General features: G+C 44.5%; 1 protein-coding gene across 1 annotated transcript; it reads right to left on the bottom strand.

The window, feature by feature from the left end:
* Positions 1–313: 313 nt before the first annotated feature.
* LOC101924913 (myosin-1B) lies at positions 314–16890 on the bottom strand. The gene is made up of 38 exons (XM_005243597.3): positions 16627–16890; positions 16395–16538; positions 16145–16301; positions 15533–15560; positions 15317–15434; positions 15131–15223; positions 14954–15017; positions 14773–14871; positions 14565–14668; positions 14345–14483; positions 12969–13087; positions 12740–12889; positions 11939–12109; positions 11527–11833; positions 11092–11171; positions 9769–9856; positions 9556–9673; positions 8717–8840; positions 8495–8631; positions 8138–8393; positions 6925–7167; positions 6644–6820; positions 6415–6560; positions 6236–6326; positions 5758–6147; positions 5520–5646; positions 5169–5287; positions 4696–4892; positions 4104–4287; positions 3852–4017; positions 3555–3679; positions 3042–3350; positions 2738–2941; positions 1935–2060; positions 1669–1839; positions 1478–1582; positions 1142–1237; positions 314–647 (listed from the first exon to the last, which is right to left on the bottom strand). Exons 1-38 carry the CDS (start codon positions 16828–16830, stop codon positions 492–494), a joined length of 5832 nt encoding a protein of 1943 aa, XP_005243654.2. The 5' UTR covers positions 16831–16890; the 3' UTR covers positions 314–491.
* Between the last annotated feature and the right edge of the window lie 1709 nt (positions 16891–18599).

Here is an 18599-nt window from a genome sequence, read left to right as displayed (position 1 = left end):
TCACACGCTGAAACCTAACCAAACAATCAACATTTTCAATTAATAAAAATAATATATAAATTTAAGAAAAAAAATGTTGCCGGAATCCCCTTTCCTTTTCTTTTTTCCTTTATCTTTTTTTGTTTTTTTCTTCTTTTTTTTTCCCTAAGATTCATCAAAATAACTTGAAATAATGTAGTTTTACTCTATCAAATAATTGCTTACATCTCATTACAAGATGAATAGTGAATCTATATAATTTTTATTATTCTTCATGCATTTTTAAAAATGTAAATATGTATTGCTGTTTAATATACTTTTAAATGAAAACATGAACTGTGTACATGTACTACAAAAATAATGAGTGTTAGAATAACACACGCTGATCACTGATCATACGTAAAGGTCTCTACTGTTTTTATTACAGAGACATAAATGATAATTACAGAAGAAAGCAACACAGAGATTTACATTTTATGCATGCCTCAGGTCACTTTTTCGCCTTGGAATCCTCATTCCTCCTCTGCTATCTTCTTGCCATGAAACTCGCGGCTCTTCACTCGGAGCTTGTTGACCTGCGACTCTGCAATGTCAGCCCGCTCCTCGGCTTCCTCCAGCTCGTGCTGGATCTTGCGGAACTTGGAGAGGTTGACATTGGACAGCTCCTCCTGTGTGGGGAGAGTGAGTTGTGAAAAAAATAGGCAGTGTATGGACATTAAAAATCTGAAAACTGGACAAAAAAAAATTTAAATGCCACAGCTGCAGAAGCAGGGCAGGTTAAAAACCCAGGTAAGAAGCTGCTCAAGGCACTAAGTGTGCCAGAAGAGAAAAGAACATCTGAGTGTCAAAAAGACCATGGCCACATTTCACACAACATAGTCTAGGCAGAGTTCAAGGCAGAGTCCTGAACAGGCAGACTAGCAGGATCTTCTAACACTCAGGGTAGGGTAGGAAGGGAGAGAGGCAGTAAGTGAGGCTTACGGCAAAACAAATGGAGCTGGGGAAGTACAGTTCCTTCCAAACCCAGAACATTCCCCACTGTTTTGCAGCAGCAAATGCATCAAAACAGTCAACTTTTTAATAAGATGGACAGAAGAAAACACCAACATCGAATTCCACCACCATCAGAAGGAAGTCTGACCTTGGTCAGAGTGATACTTACAGCCTCCTCAGCTTGTCTCTTGTAGGATTTCACCTTCATTTGCAGCTTGTCCACCAGATCCTGCAGCCTGAGAATATTCTTCCGGTCCTCCTCAGACTACAGAGAATGGCAATTAAGAGAAGCCCTCGTTAGCCTTTTCCTCTACATTCCATAAATGTGAAAAAGATGGAGTAACATTTCTTATGGAGCACTGCTGTCCAGGAGGACAGAAGTCAAAATCCTGTTAAACGTGTCACTGACTGATGTATAGAAAGAAAGCCCTCTGGGAGGTAAAGTACCAGCATTTCGACATCCTGGAAGAAGAGTGTGTCAACACAAAGAAGCCTCCTGCCTTACCTGGTAGGTCAGCTCCTTCACCCTCCTCTCGTACTTGCGCATGCCCTTCACGGCTTCAGCGCTGCGCTTCTGCTCAGCATCAACCTCCCCTTCCAGCTCCCGCACCTGCAACGAGAAGCCCATCTTTGGAGCTTCCCTGCTGGCTGCTAACGTGGCGTGCTCACTCATGCACAAAGAAAAGCCCCACGCACTCTGGCCTCCAGCTTCTGGATTTGCTTCTTGCCTCCCTTCAGAGCCAGCTGCTCGGCCTCATCCAGACGGTGCTGCAGGTCCTTCACCGTCTGGTCCAGGTTCTTCTTCATCCTCTCCAGGTGGGCGCTGGTGTCCTGCTCCTTCTTCAGCTCTTCTGCCATCATGGCTGCCTGATGAGAGCAAAGGGTCAAAGCCATTGTGGGGCTGGAGACCATCTGAGGGAAAATACACCCACCATCGGCACTGAAGGGAGCCCCCAACTCACATCTGTGATGGCCTTCTTGGCCTTCTCTTCAGCATTGCGGGCTTCCTGGATCGTATCCTCCATTTCACTCTGGATTTGGGTAATGTCTGTCTCCAGCTTCTTCTTGGTGTTGATCAAGCTGGTGTTCTGTTGAAAAGTATCAACATCAGAATTCTTTTTGTTAACTTGCAATAATGTATCAATGTCATTACATTGCATAAATGTTGGTTTTTTACTATTAAATTCTGCCTCCAGTCACATGGGATTCTGTTGTAAAAGAGCTGCTGTGGTAGCTGTTAATTTCTCAGCTGTGATGTATTTCAGCAGCATCCTCCTCAAAACCCTTTCTTACACTTTCTCAGTCAAAAGAAAGAGAAGTTTAGACTTATAAAGAAAAAAGACATAGTCCTTCCTTACCACTTTCAATCTACTGGCAGTAAAAGTTTTAATTGGTGCTATAAAACACTTATAATGACATTATTAAATGTTAATGGCAGGATTTGTGCATTCCTATTTTGTTGATGTTCAACCTAATTTTGAATTTACAGTCACAAATGCAAATGTGAAAGCTGTTGAACTTAATTAAGTTGTAGAGTAAGAACCTCAATGTATCTCTCTGAATTTATTGCTTATAAGTATCTGTACTGTGTAGTTAAATGAAATCCATATTACACCTGAAACTGAAAAGTAACTTCTATAATTTGTTATACATATTATGAAAATTACAATGCATTTTACAAAACAGTGTTACAGTTCAGCCAGTCTTCAGTTATTTTATATATATGGAACACAAGTATAAATACTAAACATATTTATACACTGACCTGAGTGTGGAGGAGCTGCACACGCTCACTTGCATCCATCAGTTCCTGCTCAGCCACCTTCCTTGACCGCTCCGTCTGCTCCAGGGCTGCCCGCAGCTCCTCAATTTCAGCCTGCAGCAGGTTTGCTCGGCGCTCCACCATGGCCACCTGCTCCTTCAGGTCCTCCTGTGTCCTCAGAGCATCATCCAAATGTATCTGGGTATCCTGCAAAAAGGACAAGAGAAATGGCAAGGTGGCAGCGTGCGCTTGTGCACCAGAATTGTCAGGGACGTCATTTCTCTCCCTGTAGCTTTGCTGAACAGACCTTGAGCACAGCCTGCGTGTTTCTCAGGTTCTTTTGTGCCTCTGCAGCCACGCGGTTGGCATGGCTCAGCTGGATCTCCATTTCATTCAGGTCTCCCTCCATCTTCTTCTTCAGCCGCAGGGCTTCGTTCCTGCTCCTGATCTCAGCGTCCAGGGTGCTCTGCATGGACTCCACAATCCTGAGGTGGTTCCTCTTCATCTGGTCAATCTCCTCATCTTTCTCTGCTATCTTCCTGTCAATCTCAGACTTCACCTGGTTGAGCTCAAGCTGGAGGCGCAAGATCTTCCCCTCTTCATGTTCAAGGGACGCCTGAGAAAGAGTGAACAGGAATACTTTTCATAAGACAAATGTTGACCCCGAAGCCCTGAGTATAAAGGAATGCCACGTTTAGATAATATTGCCACGCTTTTATACAAACACTCTTTTCCTCCTGTGCCTGGCAATGACTCCGCAGTGTTTACAACGAGACAGAGATCCAAGACATGTAAGAGAGCCATAAGTAATGCTGTGTACCTCAGCTTCCTCCAGCGAGGCCTGGAGTTCAGATTTCTCCTGCTCAATCTGCTTCTTGGCTTTCTCCAGCTCATGAATGGCCTTGCCGCCCTCTGCAATCTGCTCTGTGAGGTCAGCGATCTCCTCTGTGGGAGCAAAGGCCAACGGCACGGTCAGGCACGGAGCAGAACGGGAAGGGCCCTGCCGCACCAAGGTGACGGGCATCTTTGCAGACACGCAGGCACAGACCCCTGTGGAGCGGTGGGTAGTGGTGGACAGTGGGAAAGCCCAGCCAGGAGCGGAGGGCCAGGGACTTACGCTGCAAGTTCTTGTTCTCACGCTTCAGCGTTTCCAGGTGGTCCAGGGACTCCTCGTAGGCATTCTTCATCTTAAAGAGCTCCGTGCTGAGGGAGCGAGCCTCCTTCTGGGAGGCCTCCAGCTCAGCCTGCGTTTCCTCATACTTCTGCTTCCATTCTGCCAGGATCTGAAGGGAAACGGCACGTGAGCGTGGATGTGGCAATCGGGAGGGGACGCTCTGCCCAGGAACCCCAGGGCTGGAGCCCACAAGACCTTGTCAAAGTTCTTCTGCTTCTTATCCAGAGCTGCGCAGGCAGCATTTGATCGCTCCACGTCAATCATCAGGTCCTCCACTTCATTCTGCAGCCTCTGCTTTGTCTTCTCCAGGGAGGCACATTTGGCATTCACAGCTTCAACGTGTTCCTCTGCTTCCTGCAGGCGCTGTGCCAGCTTCTTCCTGGGAGGAGATAAGTACAGCTCCAGGTCAGAGACCAGAGGGCAGCCCATTTTGTACTTCGGTGAGAGGGCAGCTGGCCACTTCTGGGGGCTCTGAGCCCAGTGCCTTTCACAGTGTTTTTTCTGTTCCAAGACTGCATGCTGCCTACAGGTTCTGTCACTCTGTGTCCTAGCACCTAAGGAATATTCAGCCTGGTTCCGCATTTCTAGCCCTAAGGGCTATGTTTGTCCTTCCAGTTTGCACTTTTTCCACAGCACGCTTTCCTGTCTCTCCCTCTGACCCCTCTACCACAAAGACAACAGATCCCTGCCTTTGTCCCACCCCTGTCGTAACCCACTCCCAGAGACTCCACTTTCCCTTGACAGCCTCAGTCTTCTCCAGCTGTTTGACATCCCGCTTCCCACGTACTTGGCCTCCTCCAGCTCCTCCGTGCGCTGAATAGCGTCCGTCTCGTATTTGGTTCTCCACTGGGCCACTTCGCTGTTGGCCTTGGACAGGGCGCGCTGCAGCTCCCCCTTGGCTTCCTGCTCCTCCTCGTATTGCTCCCGCAGCAGGTCACAGTCGTGGCGAGCAGACTGCAAGGCGTGGGCCAGCGCGTTCTTGGCCTGGGAGAAAAAAAGCGTGGTGCAACAATGAATAGAAACATCCTGGGAAGGCTGACTGCAGTGTTGATAGACACTGGGTTATTCTGGTGGGAGGGAGTGCAAGCTACTGAGTGAGAGAGTAAGACCTGGGAATCTGCAAAAAAATTAGTGCATAGGCTGCAAGGCTGGGGGAGCAAAGCTAACATAAGACCTGCACTGAGTTACCTAAGTGTTTTTTTTTTCTCTCTCATCTTGTTTATTCTGTGATTTCATATGTTTATGACGAAGCCTTCTCACCTTTATCTCTTCCTCTAGGTGCCTCTTGATTTCCTCAATTTGTTGAGTGAAAGCTTGCTTGCCTCTTGACAGCTGTGAAATCAGAGCATCTTTCTCCTCCACCTGTCGTGAATATTCACCTGGAAAAGTTTGCAGATACACAAGCCTTTTATTGCTATTGATGACAGTATTTTGGACATATGGGTGTGTAAAAGAAGATAGCAGACCTTACAGAAGCTTATGATCCCATTTCATGCATTTCCATTACAGTATAGACAAAGCATGTCTGAAAGACCTTATACGCAGGATGGTCTTTTCTGCATTACCTCTCTGACGCTATTAATTTGCACATCACAGATGTGTATGTCTTACCTGATTCTGTCTGCAGACGAGCTCTTTGAGCACTGAGGTCATTAATCATGCGCTGATGCTCCTCTTCTTTTGTCTTAATCTCACTTAGTTGATCTTCCAGTGTGTGACACATCTTTTCCAGACTTGCCTGTACAGAAGGGGAGGGGTTAACCATCCACACTCTTAATAACAGCAGGTGGCAGATGTTGTATTGTATAGAATTCTGTTGGTCAGAAAAACCTATAAGGTATTTGTGTACCTTGGCTTTGGAGACAGACTCCATGTTACTGGCCAAGTCGTCAATCTCCATCTTGAGCTCACTCTTCTCCTTCTCCAGCTTCTGCTTCACTCGCTGCAGGTTGTCGATCTGCTCCCCAAGCTCAGCGGTGCTGTCCGCGTGCTTCTTGCGCAGGGCCGCAGCCGTGGCTTCGTGCTGCAGCGTGGCCTCCTCCAGGTCGCGACGCATCTTCTGAAATTCTGCCTCACGCTTCTTGTTCATCTCAATCTGAGCGGCGGTAGCCCCTCCGGCTTCTTCCAGGCGCTCGCTGATCTCCTCTAGCTCCCTCGACAGGTCAGCCCGATGCTTCTCGGCTTTTGCCCGAGAGGTTCGCTCTGCCTCAATTTCCTCCTCCAGCTCCTCAATACGAGCCTGGGGAACATTAGGCACCCTTCGCACCCATGCCCTCCTCCTTCCCGACCTGAGACTGGCTGAGAGAGGGGAAGGGCCAGACACTTGCCTGCAGCTCCTTGATCTTCTTCTGTAACTGCATGCCCAGGGCTTGCTCATCCTCAATTTTGCTCTGGATCTGGCTGATTTCAAAGTCTTTCCTTTGGGCAAAGCAAACTGTGTTAGCGTCTGAGCAAAACCCGCCAAGCACACCAGCCCCACAGTCTGGTGCCCCACAGCCACGCTTACTTCTTCAGTTTCTCATCCAGCTGCTGCTTGTCGTTCTCCAAATCCATGATGCTGTCATGGGCCAGCTTCAGGTCTCCTTCGAGTTTCCTCTTAGCTCTCTCAAGGTCCATGCGCAGTTTCTTCTCTTGCTCCAGGGACCCTTCCAGCTGAATAGAAGATAACCATCAGTGCTCTACCAGCCAGTTCTATAATCTATACCCGCCCTGTTCTTCTGGACAACCGTGCTTACATCGTCCACTTGCTGCTCCAGCTTGGTCTTGGCTTTGGTCAGCGTATTGACTTTGTCCTCCTCTGCCTGCAGGTCATCCAGTGTCTGCTGATGGGCCTCTTGGAGGGCTTTCTTCTCTTTAGTCAGCTTGGCAATGGTCTCGTCCAGGGCTGCCATCTCCTCTGTGAGGTTTTTCACCTTTGAGAAGAAGAGAGCAAGTGTAAATAAAGGAAGTAGATGCAGAAGTCCTGTAACAGCACATGCTCTTTTCTGGAGTAGGGGTGACAGGTTCTGCCTCATACCTTGTTTTCAGTGGCATGTTTTTCCTTCTCAACCTTGGCCAACGTTAACTCCAGGTCATCAATATCTTTCTTGAGCTCTGAACATTCATCCTCCAGTTTTCTCTTCTTGGCTGTCAGCTCAGCATTGATTTCCTCCTCATCCTCAGCCCTTTCAGTCACCTCCTTAATTTTGGCTTCCAGCTGGATTTTCGTTTTGATGAGCTGGTCACACCTTTCCTCAGCATCAGCCAAAGCATCAGCTTCCTGTTAGAGAAACATAGTTTTGTTTGCTCATGTCATGTTCTAGGAAAAACTGCATAGAAAAAGTGGTATTTACTGCTGAGAGAAGAAACTTGGAATTACTTTTTATTATCTTCTGCAGAATTATTTGTGTACAGCCTCTTTTAAATCAGAGTAGGGTTTTGTTCTATTTAATTTTTTTACTCTAATCAAGTATTGTCTATTGCTGGGTTTATAGATAAGATGTCTATATAGCTGAAAATACTTTTTTTACTAAGGATTTTGATTATGTTCCTTGAGAGTTAATAACTGAATATAATTGTGGACAGATCTTTTTTGTTTTGCATCTGTAAAAGCTCTTCTTGGCATGACTGACTTTGAATCCACCTTCTTTGTTCCAGATAAATCGGAACATAATCTAGATATGGTGGTTTCAACTTGAACCTGACTTTATTTTGAAGCTGCAAAGTAGACACTAAAAGACAGAAGAGCACTGTGTAAATGTTGCCAAATCTTTTGATCTTCCAAAGGGCATTGAAGACACACATAGGGCTGACAGTTAGAATGACAAGGGTATTTGTGTCTTCCTGGAATAGTAGCTGCAGGAGGACAGGTGAGATACCATGTATCGTAAGAAACAACAGAAGGATCATTTAGTTAGGCAACTGATTAAAAACCTGGTAAGTATTCAATGGAATTGCTCCTCAGACTCTGTTAACTGTGTGTACCAACTGTGTAGTGACTACAGTTGGACCTTATATTGTGAGCTTGCATGGAGAAATATACCTGCAGGCACAGAAACTTTGAAAGTCGTTCCCAATTTAAAACCTCATATTGCAATGTTGACACTGAGTGGTCTGAATTTTACCATTAGTGATTCAGATTAAAATGTTTCCTAAGGCAATTTAGTATGTAGTGTGGGAATTCTGTATTATGGGAGAGGATTTAGACCTAATTAATTTACCTCTGGAAGAAATACACTAATAATACTCACCGACTGCACCTGGAGCTGCAGATCGTTTTTTTCCTGCACCAGTTTCACCATTTTCTCCTCCAGCTCCTTCCTCTTTGCCTCAGACTTTGCAAGCTCTTCCTTGGTTTTCTCAAACTCTTCCTTCATGTTGGCCATCTCCTTCTCAGACTCTGCACTCTTCAGCAAGGGCTTGATCTTGAAGTACAGCTTCATCCAGGGCCAGTGCTTCACGTTCATGAATGCACGAACGTTGTACTGGATGCAGAAGATGGACTCCCTGAAGCACAATTAAAGCGCACATTGAATATCTTCAGTATGATGAGTGCCAACAGTTTCCCCCAAGTTCAGGGGCTTTAAGTGAAGCTGGGGAATGTCTACCTCCTCTCCACCATTCTCTGGTACTCCACTCTCATCAGGAAGCCCCTGCACCTGGCCTGTGTGCGGGTGATGAGCTGTGCCAGCTTCTCATCCCTCATCTCCTCCAGGAGTCCCAGCAGCCCAGCTTTGAAGAAGACCTTGAGAAAGGGAATGTTGCAGCCCATCACTGTCAGGCAGAGCAAAGCACAGACATGCTGTGAGTGAGTCAAGGAGGGCTTGTACCTTGGTGTGGCCAAATTTGTACTGGGTGTGATCCACATCGATTGACCCAAGCAGCTTCTCAGAGGCCTTCTTGCTGTCAATGAACTGTCCCTCTGGGATAGCACTGGCATTAAGCACCTTGTATCTGTGGAATGAAAGGAAATATTAATGAAGACAATCTCAAGTCATAAGGTTATAATGTTTCCTGAAATTAACAGCAGTCTTTGCAGACAAATGAGGCTGAGGAAGTTGGAATTCCATCCCTTGTTCAAAGACATGGTTATAATGAAGTCCTAATCTGATGGTAACAAAACTAAGTAAACTTTTTCTGTCTTTAGGTAATCAGTCATAGATGAAAAGAGGACACTGATCTCCAGCCATTTCAGTCTGGTTTCTTTTTCACTATGTTGTAGTAAATTGCTAGAGAGAAATGTTGCCATTAGATGCATAGGAAGAAAGCATCTGCCCCTGAAACTTGGAGCTGATACAATGGCCAAAGCACTCTGAGTTTCCAATTTTTGCCTGAGAACGTGTTGTAGCCATATCCCAATCTGCATTTTTTAATTTTTTAAGCTTTGGCTTTTGTAGCTTCATTGTGCTTCCATATTGAAATACACTGGTAAAGTTCAGCTGTTTGATGAACAGCAGTCAGTGAGGACATCTGACTTCTCTCTTCATTTCCAACAGTTTCTCTTTTGCTAGCCACTCATGTTGCCTTTGGTTATACGGTCCAACATTTCCTCCTTCTTTCAGTTATAATCAGATAGAATTGGTATAAAAAAATAACCACCAATGTTAAAATAGTTGAGATGTACTACTTATGCAGTAAAGACAGAATGGAGACCAGCAAAGAGACTGACCTTTGTTTGAAGTCTGCATAGAGGATTCTGCTGGGGAATCCCTTCCTGCAAATTCTGATCCCTTCCAGCACACCATTGCAGCGCAGCTGGTGTAGCACCAGTTCATGCTCCATGGCACCTAAGCAAATAAGACAATTATTTGATACTTAATGATAAAGCATAGAGACTAATGCCTGCATCACACCGTGATTTCTGTCTATTTGAGCGTCTTACCAGGTGTTTTTGTTTCATTGGGGATGATACAGCGCACAAAATGTGGGTGAGTGCTCCGTAGATTGGTCATCAGCTTGTTCAGGTTCTCCTGTGGGTTCATAAGCAAAGATTTTCATTAACAAATGGTACCTCTGCAGGTACATCGTCAGATGTGAGTAAAGTGTTGAAAAGCAATAATAGATTCACTGTTTACACCTATAATCATTCTAATTTGAGTTTTCTTCTGCCTTTAAGTCTTGAGCGTGAAAGAAAGTCACAAGCATGTGTAATGTGTTTTCAAGAGACTGAGGGACACATCCACTCAGACAGGACACCTATGGTGAATAGGACACCTATGGTGAATAGTGACCAGAAGTCTGTGGCAAAAGGCATAATTCTGAATGAGAGATGATACTTTGTAATCACCAGATTCTCAGTCTGTGGTAGACACTGACTATTGATGGGAACAGAAATTAAATCAAAAATAGGACAAAAGGGAAGAGGGACAAGGAACAAGTGCAGAGAAGGCTAGGAAATAGAAGCTTAATGGCATTAGGTGCTACTTGTGAAGATATATTTGACAAAGGTTGAGCAGAAGACAAGAAAAACTCCTTTTTTGTGACAATGGGGTCACAAGTTGTAGAGAAAAGGCTTGAGTGGCAAGTCTTACAGCACCCCGTCCTAGTGTTTTTAGAAGGAAACCCATGAACTATCTCTGATTTTAGCAATCACTTTTACTAGCTAGGTCCTAACAGTTCTCAGTCTAGCCCTGGTTTGGAGCTGCTAAGAAACTTACCTCTTTCACAGTGTGAAAAACTTCAGTATGCCAGTTAGTAGCAGGATGCCACTGGTTCTGAAACATGACTGTTTCCACCTGCCTTAAGCTCTGCCCATTGGTGGAAAGGTAAGTGGCCTTGGCGTTTCTCTATTGCCTTGACTTCATATGTATAATCATGTGCAAACACTTACGTGTTATGTATTATATGTTATGTATTACCATGTGCAAATGCCCATCCATTTGTATTTGTTGATCCAGACTTGTGATCCCCTGAGGCAGGTAGTTGTATCCACCATTGTCTTCCCAAGGCAGAGGGAGAGGAGGAAGAGCTGACCTAAGCACTTTTTCCAACGTATCAAGAAAGCTCAGATCAAGTTGTACCTTCCTCAGCTGGCCTCAGCTGACTTACAGTCAGCTTATTTATGAATAACTGAAAAGATGGTCTTGATGCAGAAAACTGTTAATAGGTGCAGTAAACCTGCCTTGTTGGAGTTAGTGTGAGGTTTCACAGTCTTTAACTTAAAAAAAAAAAGGAAAAAAATAGATAGTATGATTTATGTACTTACCCTGAAAAGAGCTGATACAGTCTGGAAAGAAGAACCCTTCTTCTTGCCTCCTTTCTTGCCACCACCACCACCACTACTCTCTGAATACCGAAAAAAAGATGGTTTTAAAACTTTGATTTGTAAATTTTTTCTCTATAAGACTGCAAGAAGCTCGTTTATATGTATCTATCATGCTAAAAAAGGGAGCTAGGTTGCAGCGGGAAACAGAGTCAACACTCAGTCTAAAGGAATACGGGAACAAATGTGTGCGATAATGAAAGGGGTTATCATGGCTGAGGAGAAGGCCTGAAATACATTTGATCTTTTCCTTTATTAATAAATTCAAACCATGGGAGAATCTGTATTACATGTGTTTTCTTTAGAACACCCAAGCTGATATTTATGCCTCTGGTAGTCATTAAATAAAAATGAAAAAAAGAATTTCACAGAACTGACCTGCCTCTCCTCCAGCAGAGGCAAAGAGTAAGGCCAGTGTCTTCATTGATGATTTCTGGTACAGCCCCACAACAGTTTCATTCAGGGGGTCCTTGTTCTTGTCAAGCCAGCCAGTGATGTTATAGTCCACCGTGCCAGCATAGTGCACCAGGGAGAAGTGGGCCTCAGCCTTGCCTTTGGCAGGCTTGGGCTTCTGGAAGTTGTTGGACTTGCCCAGGTGCTGGTCATAGAGCTTGTTCTTGAAAGAGGTGTCAGTTGCCTTGGGGAACATGCACTCCTCTTCCAGGATGGAGAAGATGCCCATGGGCTGGGAGAATTCAACGATAATGTGTCATTTTATTAAGAATGACTGGACTAAAATAAATGACCATGAAAGAAATGTGCTTCCCTGAAACAGAAAGATTCTCTCTACCTTCTCAATGAGCTCAATGCAGGCAGCCAGGTCCATCCCAAAGTCAATGAACTCCCATTCAATTCCTTCCTTCTTGTACTCCTCCTGCTCCAGCACGAACATGTGGTGGTTGAAGAACTGTTGCAGTTTCTCGTTGGTGAAGTTGATGCACAGCTGCTCCAGGCTGTTGAACTGCAGAATTACAAAAAATGATTCCTGTTAATGTAAATTTAGAAAGCTAAGGATTAAGAACATGCTGGCTCTTTGTACCAAGTTACAGGGGGATCTGCAAGTGTTCCTTCTTCGCTTAGCCAGGATTTTGGAATTTCTGTCAGTTTGTCTCTTTTGTCAAGCTAAATATTTTCTATATGTTTACGATCTCTAGATGCTTAAGTCACTTTAATATTTCAGACTTGTCAGTTTTGATATATACTAGACTGCCCTAATTTAGTTAGAGGAGGCTCCACAACATAATAGTTTTCCAACATTTCCAAATGCTGATTTCAAAGCATGTCCCAAGTCTTCTAAGCACAAATTACATCTATGGATCTGGCGTCTCTGCATTAGGTACCAAATGCCATGTTTAGTCTACTGTTTGAAATCAGTCAAAAGATGCATTTATGGATTTCCATTGGCATATGTGCAACTCAAAAGCCTATACTCAATTAAAAACCTGTGGGAATCATGATGCTTTAGATGAAAGGATCAAATGATTTCTTGTGGGGGGGGGGGGGCGGGACGGGAAGGCATAATTCCATCTTAAGTACTTTGGCAGATAAAAGTGTTACTTCTCAAAGCATGGTAATAAAACACTGGCCTTACATCAAAGATCTCAAAGCCAGCGATGTCCAGGACACCAATGAAGTACTGTCTGGGTTGCTTGGTATCCAGCTGTTGGTTGATACGAATAACCATCCACAGGAACATCTTCTCAAAGACAGCCTTTGCCAGGGCGCCAACTGCATTGTATACCTAAAATAAAAACCAGAAGGCTTGTAGAGCAGAAGAGGAAGTCCAATGGATTTGTCAAAAAACCAGGGATTTCTGTTACCTGCTGCACAGTTTGACCCTTGGTCACGTACTCATTCCCAACTTTGACTCGGGGGTAGCAGAGGGCCTTGAGCAGGTCAGCTGAGTTCAGACCCATCAGGTAGGCAGCCTTGTCAGCCACTAAACACCAAAAAAAAAATCAGTTGTTAAGGTATCAGCAGACATTACTGTTCCTTTAAAAAAAGTTTTAAAACACATTTCTAGTACAGATAAAAAGATTAGTTAAGATAAAAAAGTAATATAGTTTGTCATAAGCAACATACTCCAGTAATTATGGAGCATTTATGTTTTGTGGTTTTTCTTCGACTATTAACAGTTTATTTTGAATTTTGAATGAAAAATAAGTTTAGAGTTATTTAGGGAGCAAACTTCTCAATAATACATGTTAAAAAGTAAAAGGAAAGATCAGCATGGTGTGATGATAAGGTTGCAGATAATTGCAAATCCAATCAGAAGAAAATACAGTGCAGTTTGTTTCAGTGACTTGTGATAAAGTAAATTTAAAGGCATCACACAAAAGAAATCGGAATGCAAAAGTGTGCATTATGACTTTACAAATCTACAGCCAGACACATGAGATGAAGGGCTATTTTTGGAAGTGCGAGCTCAAAGAAAAGTTTGCATTCTATCTTCCCCTATTGCTTTTACCACTGAATCCAAAGTCTGACAGCAGGCACAGTATGTAAAATGATTTCTTTAAGAAAAGAATGCTTATATAAAAGAAAATGTAGAACATATAAGCCATAGGTGCCATATTAGCAGATGCTTCTTTAAACCCCCCCATGTAAAATGCAGCAGCACGATGCTCTCAGCTGAGGCATTGGGAGCTGTCTCCAGAATATGGGCTTTGAAGCAGAGCAGCTTCAGGATTCTGGCTTCCTACCACCTGGAAACAATTCCATTAGGAGGGGACTACAGCTGATGGTAAATGAGACCTGGGTACATAAACTTCAGGCAGTGAGCAGGATGGCTCCTAGGTCTGTGCTGGGTCTGGGAAGCTGCCATTCAGCACAGCAGCAAAGCTTGTGTTGCTTCTGGCTGCCTCCGCCAACAGCAGCAGTGTGCTCTCGGAATCACTGGCCCTCATAGTTTGCATGCTTCAGAATAATCTGCATCTTCCACTGAGTTGTGCTCTTCCAGCAAAGTCCTCTGCTTCGGTCATGTTTCTACTGTACAATACCAGCACCTGGGGAAATGGACAGGCTCTGCTCTAGGAGAAGCTGCTTTAGCAGGAGGGTTGGACTAGGTGATCTCTAGAGGTCCCTTCCAGCCCTGACCGTTCTGTGGCTGCGATTCTGTGATGCTGACTCTGAATTACTGCCTGTATCAGTGAGTGCTCTGCTATAATCTGTGCTGTGGTGTGTATTGTGCTGGTACCTTCTGTGCCGTCCGGCTCTGCCTGCTCCTCACGCTGCTTCTGCTTGAACTTCAGGTTCCCGTAGTGCATGACAGCCCCTGTCAGCTTGTAGATGGCTGTCTTCTCATCAGCAGTGAAGCCCAGGATGTCAATGGCACTCTGGTAGAAGAATCATTAGAGTAAGTACCTTGCCTGTTAAAGGTCAGAGTGCGCCTAAGGACACTTCTGTGTGTTACTTACATCTGTGGCCATCAGCTCTTCCTGGTCATTAATGCTGGGAACCGTGATCTCACCTTGACTCACATACTGATAGTCATATGGGTTGGTGGTGATGAGCAACATCTCTGAAAAGAAGATCGAACACATAGAGATCAAATGGAATTGGCACGTAAAGGAATGGAGTGTTGCTGCGTGATGCTTGCTTGGAGAAGTTAGTGATCTTTCCTACCAATTAGCTCTGGCTTCTTGTTGGACATGATCTGATAGAATATGTGGTAGCTTCTTTCTGCCTTGAGCTGGAAAGTGACTCTGGACTTCTCCAGCAGGTCTGGCGAGGACGGTAGGACAGAGTGAGCGCAAGAACTGAGGAAGGCTGGGAGGAGAGGGATCAGGCCAGAAGGGTCACTTACATGTTTCAATGTCAGCTGAAGCCAGCTTCCCCGTGGCGCCAAAATGGATTCTGATGAATTTGCCCTGAAAGAAGCAGAAAACTCACTTGAGATCCATTTTTCCAATCCTGACTGCGAGAATATCTGAGTCAGTGCGCTGATAAGGAAGAAGTTGTTTTGTGCCAGGCAACAACTTACAAAGCGTGAGGAGTTGTCGTTCCTCACGGTCTTGGCGTTTCCAAAGGCCTCCAGCAGTGGGTTGGCGCTGATGATTTGATCCTCAAGCGTTCCCTGCAGAATGAGAATTATTGCTGCTTATCCTTTCCAAAAATCACGTCAGGAACAGAGGAAAGCATTGATTCCAGCCAGCACCTGTTAATTTACCTGCATTTTGCCTGCCTGCTGCTGCTCTTCCTTCTTCTTATCCCCGCTCGCTGCAATTGTTGCAAAGTACTGGATGACACGCTTCGTGTTCACAGTCTTCCCGGCACCAGATTCTCCGCTGTCAAACCAAAGAGAGACGCAGAGAGCGTGTGGTCAGGCAGGAGGTCCCCTGGCACCGGGCAGCCCCGCAGGGACCCGAGCAGGGGGTGTACGTACGTGATCAGGATCGACTGGTTCTCACGATCTGTGAAAGGGACAGAATGAAAGACAGTGTTTGCAGTTGACCTGGGTAATACTGAGCTGAATGAAAAGTAAAGCTGTGGAAGCCGGGGCTTCTCCCAAGTCTACAAGTAGTAGTCTAAGACTACCTGATTTCTTTCAAGATCCCAACAGCAGAAAATAAAAGCCAAAATGGATGCATAGAGCTGTTGGAGGCATGCGGTCCTTTTCAAAAGCTTCATACCTACTTGTTCTTTACACAGTTCTCATTAGGAAATCTAATCAAACTGTTTATTTTTGTCTAAAATAGAGGATTACATAGAATAATAATTCTTTCTCCCCATCAGTGGAAAAAAGTAGTAAACAAAGTCAAGCAGTGTTTCTGCAGTGTGAAAGGGTAGAATTTTTTAAAACAATGTGCAAATAATACACAGTGCTGACTCATGCATGCTTCTGGGTCAGTTTCACTTGAAATTAATTCCTGCATAAATCGACCAAGTTCTCAGTCAAACATCTCTGTGGTGTCTTTAGCTGGGCTTGTCACATACCGCAGTGAGATCACTGGGCCTTCTTGGTTTAGATTGCTGTGAGGGAGGTCAAGCAACTCACCAGTCAGCATGAACTGATAGGCGTTGTCCGAGATGGAGAAGATGTGTGGAGGGGCCTCCTGGCGCTTCTTGCCTCGGTAGGCCAACACCACCTCCGGGTTGTACACCGGCAGCCACTTGTAGGGGTTGACAGTGACGCAGAAGAGCCCCGAGTAGGTCTGCGAGGAAGGGAGACAGCACGTTGGCTCCCACTTGGCCTGGCAGAGCAGTTCCTCCCGGCTGCCCAAAGGCAGGCTGCTGCTGGTACTTACGTAGATCATCCAGGCTGCGTAACGCTCTTTGAGGTTGTACAGCACAGCGGGCTCGTGGAGGTGGGTCATCATGGCCATGTCCTCGATCTTGTCGTACTTGGGAGGGTTCATGGAGAAGATTTGATCTTCCTTCACGGTCAGGGTCTGTCAGAGGAAAGAAAGGTCCCTGCATGCCAGCTAAGAGCCCAGAGCAGGAATCAAATGCTGTTTGTAAATCTTACGGTTTACTCACTTCTCCACCTTCAGTCTTGACAGTGACTTTCCCTGATTCTTTGCTCTGTATTGTGCTTTTCACATAGGATTCCTTTGCATGTACCACAAAGACGGATGTCTTGGCATCGAAAGGCTTGTTCTGGGCCTCGATTCTCTCCTTTTCCGATTTTCGGAGGTAAGGAGCTGCCTCCCCAAAGATGGCCATCTCAGCGTCTGATGACATGGCTGCACTTTATGGAGCGCAGTATGGCACAGGCCTGAACCGGAGAGACAGACTACCGTTCTGAGTGAGGGAAGATGTACCTTTGTACAACACACCTGATTATCTGTAGTGTTTTGCTCAGCCTATTCTTACATTCTCCCTCTCTTTCTTACCTGCTTTTCACCCTAGATATCCTTTAACTTGTTTAGAACCTAAAGAAGATAAGTGTCTTTGATTTAGATTATTTTGACTTTGTCTCCATTATTACCTTCTACACATTCGTTTCTTTAAATCTATCAATGATTCCGTAGGCTACACAGAAAAATTGGATTGATTTGCACAATATAAAAATTTTCTCTACAAAACAGCAGCGATACCAAGGGAAATCATTTTATCAGAATTAGGAAATCCCACTTATATTCTTTCTCTTTTGTACAAATTAGACCATGTAATTTTTATAAATCTTAGAGATGGAGGAACATAAAAAAAGGTATGGACTAAGCAGAAGCACAGGTGTGGATTGTCTATGCAAGGCTTTTACCTTAGTTCAAAATCAGAGTTTTAGCTTCTCCAGTTGTTCTTCCTTTTCCAGTTCAAGCTGATCCTTTGAGATTAACTTGTACCAAAAGAGGAAAATTCTCAATAAAATGGCTCAGTGGGATTTGACAAAATCTTAACTATGTACGTGCTGTTCATTTATCTTCTCTTTCCTGGGTTTGTCTTTACAGGCAATCTCCTGTTAACAGTTCTGTGTGGTAAGAGGTCAGCCTTCTCCCAGTAGGTACCAAACAAATGTGTTCAACCCGCTTATGAAAGGAAATTTGCTCTTTTAGATAAAGCTCAGGTAGAATTGCACTGCATTAGTATGCACAGATGTAAAGGGGTATGGGAAGTGCCCATACAGCTGCACAAAAAAAAAAATAAAAAAAATCTTGGAAAGTCTATTGCTATGGAGTAGGTAAATCAGAGTCTTACCTCTTGTGATACCAGCTGGCACTCAGGCTGGAAGCTGGTCAATACTGAAAAACAAAAATGACAATTTCCTTCTTATTTTTGCGCAGACTCTCAAGGGTAAGTCACTGGGCAAAAATATGGCAGTGACTTGAAAACAGGAGGAAAATCTCTATTGATAGAGGCGGTCCTTTGAACTGAAGCAGTTCCACAGGCAACAGCAATGCAGTGGGATTCTGCCAGCACTCAGCCCTCCATACTCTTACCTTGAAGCTTTCTGTGGAAACAGAACAGGTTTGTCCTACCACCACTTTTATAGGTTCTGGTCTGCACATACAACTCCCTCCTCCTCTTTCTTAGGTCAAAAAATTTTTGGCAAAGCATTGTTTGGCAAAGTTGCCTGAGTGCATGATTCCCATTCGTGCTCATGGATATATTTAGAAATATTTGAAGTCTTACTAGCTATGTGAATAAATCTCCTATAAATATTTTGACTAGGAATCTGAAAGGAGGAAGTGCTGTCCAGCAAATAGAGCAGGACACTGGGACTTGGAATTGTTGGCTTCTCTTCTCCTGACTCTGAATTGCTGTTTGACATATAAGATTTGTGTGTCTCAGGATTCAGCAGTAGTGAGAAGGATTACTATTACAAAGAGCTTTGGGGAGATTCTATTCTGAAATATTCTGAAAATAAAGCACAGGAACAATCTAGTATAGTCTCATTCCAAAAGTTTGCAGAACCATATAATGCTTGTGTTACTGCCCTTATTTACAGCTCCTTCACCTTTTGCTGGCTAGTTTTAAAAGATAAGAGAGGATTGTTTATCCCCCTTGATTCA

Source organism: Falco peregrinus, chromosome 2 (assembly GCF_023634155.1).
Source record: "Falco peregrinus isolate bFalPer1 chromosome 2, bFalPer1.pri, whole genome shotgun sequence".
In the NCBI taxonomy this organism is placed as follows: Eukaryota; Metazoa; Chordata; class Aves; order Falconiformes; family Falconidae; genus Falco; species Falco peregrinus.
This window is presented reverse-complemented; position numbering and strand designations above follow the sequence as displayed.